The sequence below is a fragment of the Labrus mixtus genome, unplaced genomic scaffold (genome assembly GCF_963584025.1).
Source record: "Labrus mixtus unplaced genomic scaffold, fLabMix1.1 SCAFFOLD_136, whole genome shotgun sequence".
Taxonomy (NCBI): domain Eukaryota; kingdom Metazoa; phylum Chordata; class Actinopteri; order Labriformes; family Labridae; genus Labrus; species Labrus mixtus.
The window spans coordinates 35,001-40,000 of NW_026870226.1; the positions used below are offsets into that span (position 1 = coordinate 35,001).

Sequence of the window (5,000 nt, forward strand, 5' to 3'; positions counted from 1 at the left end):
TGTGACCATTCAAATGACTGTGTGTGTGTGACCATTCAAATGACTGTGTGTGTGTGTGTGACCATTCAAATGACTGTGTGTGTGTGTGTGACCATTCAAATGACTGTGTGTGTGTGTGTGTGACCATTCAAATGACTGTGTGTGTGTGTGTGTGACCATTCAAATGACTGTGTGTGTGTGTGACCATTCAAATGACTGTGTGTGTGTGTGACCATTCAAATGACTGTGTGTGTGTGTGTGTGTGTGTGACCATTCAAATGACTGTGTGTGTGTGTGTGTGTGTGTGTGTGTGTGTGTGTGTGTGTGACCATTCAAATGACTGTGTGTGTGTGTGACCATTCAAATGACTGTGTGTGTCCTGCAGGTGTGTGACTTCAGGTCGTCCTTCCACTCAGACCTCTGGTCCCACTTTGAGCTCAGTCACAAAGACACCAAATACCTGCTGTGTCCGTTCTGTGTGAGAGTGATAAGCACCTCGGCCTTCTACCAGCAGCACATCTCCCGACACCAGGTACACACCTTCACCTGGAGCCGTATTAGAACACCTGTCAATAACACCAGATATTTCACAAGTGTGTGTTTGTGTGTGTGTGTAGAGGAAGTACGTGTTCGGGTGTGATCAGTGCCGTCTCCACTTCCTGTACGTTAAAGAGCGTATTCAACACAAACAGATCCACCACAGAACCCACATCAAACCTGCTCAGCTGACCGGACTCAAACCTGGAACCAAGGTACGCCTCAAGTCCAAAACAGTCCAAACATTATCGATAAAACATGAAGAACAAAACTGACCAGAAGGCGTGTGTGTGTGTGTGTGTGTGTGTGTGTGTGTGTGTGTGTGTGTGTGTGTGTGTGTGTGTGTGTGTGTGTGTGTGTGTGTGTGTGTGTGTGTGTGTGTGTGTGTGTGTGTGTGTGTGTGTGTGTGTGTGTGTGTGTGTGTGTGTGTGTGTGTGTGTGTGTGTGTGTGTGTGTGTGTGTGTGTGTGTGTGTCTCTGTGTGTGTGTCTCTGTCTCTGTGTGTGTGTGTGTGTGTGTGTGTGTGTGTGTCTCTGTCTCTGTGTGTGTGTCTCTGTGTGTGTGTGTGTGTGTGTGTGTGTGCAGGTGACTGTGAGGATGTACTCTCTGACTAGACGATCAGAGACTGAAGAGGGACTGAAGAAATCGTCTCCATTTAAGGTCAGTGTGTAAAAACCAGCTGGACTGATGTTTGGTTCCCAGATCGATGAAGCTGCGCTGACATCACCGTCGCACCACCAACTCACAGAAACAACCAATCAAACACTACCTCACCAGAGCGTCCACAGGCCGTCGCTAAACGCTACCTCACCAGAGCGTCCACAGGCCGTCGCTAAACGCTACCTCACCAGAGCGTCCACAGGCCGTCGCTAAACGCTACCTCACCAGAGCGTCCACAGGCCGTCGCTAAACGCTACCTCACCAGAGCGTCCACAGGCCGTCGCTAAACGCTACCTCACCAGAGCGTCCACAGGCCGTCGCTAAACGCTACCTCACCGCGTCCACAAGCCGTCGCTAAACGCTACCTCACATTTAGATAGTAGTATATACTGATTTAGGTAGTAGTATATACTGATTTAGGTAGTAGTAGTAGTATATACTGATTTAGGTAGTAGTATATACTGATTTAGATAGTAGTATATACTGATTTAGGTAGTAGTATATACTGATTTAGGTAGTAGTAGTATACTGATTTAGGTAGTAGTATATACTGATTTAGGTAGTAGTATATACTGATTTAGGTAGTAGTATATACTGATTTAGGTAGTAGTAGTATACTGATTTAGGTAGTAGTATATACTGATTTAGGTAGTAGTAGTAGTATACTGATTTACATAGTAGTAGTAGTAGTAGTATATACTGATTTAGGTAGTAGTAGTATACTGATTTAGGTAGTAGTAGTATACTGATTTAGATAGTAGTAGTAGTATATACTGATTTAGGTAGTAGTAGTAGTATACTGATTTAGATAGTAGTAGTAGTAGTAGTATACTGATTTAGGTAGTAGTAGTATACTGATTTAGGTAGTAGTATATACTGATTTAGGTAGTAGTAGTAGTAGTAGTAGTAGTATACTGATTTAGATAGTAGTAGTAGTAGTAGTATACTGATTTAGATAGTAGTAGTAGTAGTAGTAGTAGTATACTGATTTAGATAGTAGTAGTAGTAGTAGTAGTAGTAGTATACTGATTTAGATAGTAGTAGTAGTAGTAGTAGTAGTAGTAGTAGTATACTGATTTAGATAGTAGTAGTAGTAGTATACTGATTTAGATAGTAGTAGTAGTAGTAGTAGTAGTAGTATACTGATTTAGATAGTAGTAGTAGTAGTAGTAGTAGTAGTAGTAGTAGTATACTGATTTAGGTAGTAGTAGTATACTGATTTACATAGTAGTAGTAGTAGTAGTAGTATACTGATTTAGATAGTAGTAGTATACTGATTTAGATAGTAGTAGTATACTGATTTACATAGTAGTAGTAGTAGTAGTATACTGATTTAGATAGTAGTAGTAGTATACTGATTTAGACAGTAGTAGTATACTGATTTACGTAGTAGTAGTAGTAGTAGTAGTATACTGATTTAGATAGTAGTAGTATACTGATTTAGATAGTAGTAGTAGTAGTATACTGATTTACATAGTAGTAGTAGTAGTAGTATATACTGATTTAGATAGTAGTAGTATACTGATTTAGATAGTAGTAGTATACTGATTTAGGTAGTAGTAGTATATACTGATTTAGACAGTAGTAGTATACTGATTTAGATAGTAGTAGTAGTAGTAGTAGTATACTGATTTAGACAGTAGTAGTAGTAGTAGTAGTAGTAGTAGTAGTAGTAGTATACTGATTTAGATAGTAGTAGTAGTAGTATACTGATTTAGATAGTAGTAGTAGTAGTAGTAGTAGTAGTAGTAGTATACTGATTTAGATAGTAGTAGTAGTAGTAGTAGTATACTGATTTAGATAGTAGTAGTAGTAGTAGTAGTAGTAGTATACTGATTTAGATAGTAGTAGTAGTAGTAGTAGTAGTAGTAGTAGTATACTGATTTAGGTAGTAGTAGTATACTGATTTACGTAGTAGTAGTAGTAGTAGTATACTGATTTAGATAGTAGTAGTATACTGATTTAGATAGTAGTAGTAGTAGTAGTAGTAGTAGTAGTAGTAGTATACTGATTTAGATAGTAGTAGTAGTAGTCGTAGTAGTAGTAGTAGTATACTGATTTAGATAGTAGTAGTAGTAGTAGTATACTGATTTAGATAGTAGTAGTAGTAGTAGTAGTAGTATACTGATTTAGATAGTAGTAGTAGTAGTATACTGATTTAGATAGTAGTAGTAGTAGTAGTAGTAGTAGTATACTGATTTACATAGTAGTAGTAGTAGTAGTATATACTGATTTAGATAGTAGTAGTATACTGATTTAGATAGTAGTAGTATACTGATTTAGATAGTAGTAGTAGTAGTATACTGATTTAGATAGTAGTAGTATACTGATTTACATAGTAGTAGTAGTAGTAGTATACTGATTTAGATAGTAGTAGTAGTAGTATACTGATTTAGACAGTAGTAGTATACTGATTTACGTAGTAGTAGTAGTAGTAGTATACTGATTTAGATAGTAGTAGTATACTGATTTAGATAGTAGTAGTAGTAGTAGTAGTAGTAGTAGTATACTGATTTACATAGTAGTAGTAGTAGTAGTAGTAGTATATACTGATTTAGATAGTAGTAGTAGTATACTGATTTAGATAGTAGTAGTATACTGATTTAGGTAGTAGTAGTATATACTGATTTAGACAGTAGTAGTATACTGATTTAGATAGTAGTAGTAGTAGTATACTGATTTAGACAGTAGTAGTAGTAGTAGTATACTGATTTAGATAGTAGTAGTAGTAGTAGTAGTAGTAGTATACTGATTTAGATAGTAGTAGTAGTATACTGATTTAGATAGTAGTAGTAGTAGTAGTAGTAGTAGTATACTGATTTAGATAGTAGTAGTAGTAGTAGTAGTAGTAGTAGTAGTATACTGATTTAGATAGTAGTAGTAGTAGTAGTAGTAGTAGTAGTAGTAGTATACTGATTTAGATAGTAGTAGTAGTAGTAGTATACTGATTTAGGTAGTAGTAGTATATACTGATTTAGACAGTAGTAGTATACTGATTTAGATAGTAGTAGTAGTAGTATACTGATTTAGACAGTAGTAGTAGTAGTAGTATACTGATTTAGATAGTAGTAGTAGTAGTAGTAGTAGTAGTATACTGATTTAGATAGTAGTAGTAGTAGTAGTAGTAGTAGTATACTGATTTAGATAGTAGTAGTAGTATACTGATTTAGATAGTAGTAGTAGTAGTAGTAGTAGTAGTAGTAGTAGTATACTGATTTAGATAGTAGTAGTAGTAGTATACTGATTTAGGTAGTAGTAGTATACTGATTTACATAGTAGTAGTAGTAGTATACTGATTTAGGTAGTAGTATATACTGATTTAGATTGTAGTATATACTACATACTCCCTGACCTAAACACAGCTTGTCATGTTTACATTTGTCTTCTTCTCAGGTGGTGGACGTGGGCTCGCTCCCGCCCCGACAGGAAGCTCCTCAGAGGAAGCTGGTGGAGAGTCTGGGAGGACTGCTGTCCACGCTGAGCCAGGAGAGGTACTCGCTCTACCACGACCACAATCTGAGTTACTGTAGTAAAACATGTTTAATCTCTCTCTCTCTCTCTCTCAGTATGTCAACTGATGTCTCTCTCTCTCTCTCTCTCTCTCAGTATGTCAACTGATGTCTCTCTCTCTCTCTCTCTCACTATGTCAACTGATGTCTCTCTCTCTCTCTCTCTCAGTATGTCAACTGATGTCTCTCTCTCTCTCTCAGTATGTCAACTGATGTCTCTCTCTCTCTCTCTCTCTCAGTATGTCAACTGATGTCTCTCTCTCTCTCTCAGTATGTCAACTGATGTCTCTCTCTCTCTCTCTCTCTCTCAGTATGT

The 5,000-nt window shown here is 37.1% G+C and overlaps 1 protein-coding gene across 1 annotated transcript in view; it reads left to right on the plus strand.

The window, feature by feature from the left end:
* Window positions 1–5,000, plus strand: part of LOC132967116 (uncharacterized) — a 34,966-nt gene that overhangs the window by 13,115 nt on the left and 16,851 nt on the right. Inside the window, exons 11-14 of the mRNA XM_061033969.1 lie at window positions 365–511; window positions 597–731; window positions 1,101–1,175; window positions 4,569–4,666. Of these exons, the coding sequence (XP_060889952.1) occupies window positions 365–511; window positions 597–731; window positions 1,101–1,175; window positions 4,569–4,666 (455 nt within the window). The remainder of the gene's footprint in view (window positions 1–364; window positions 512–596; window positions 732–1,100; window positions 1,176–4,568; window positions 4,667–5,000) is intronic.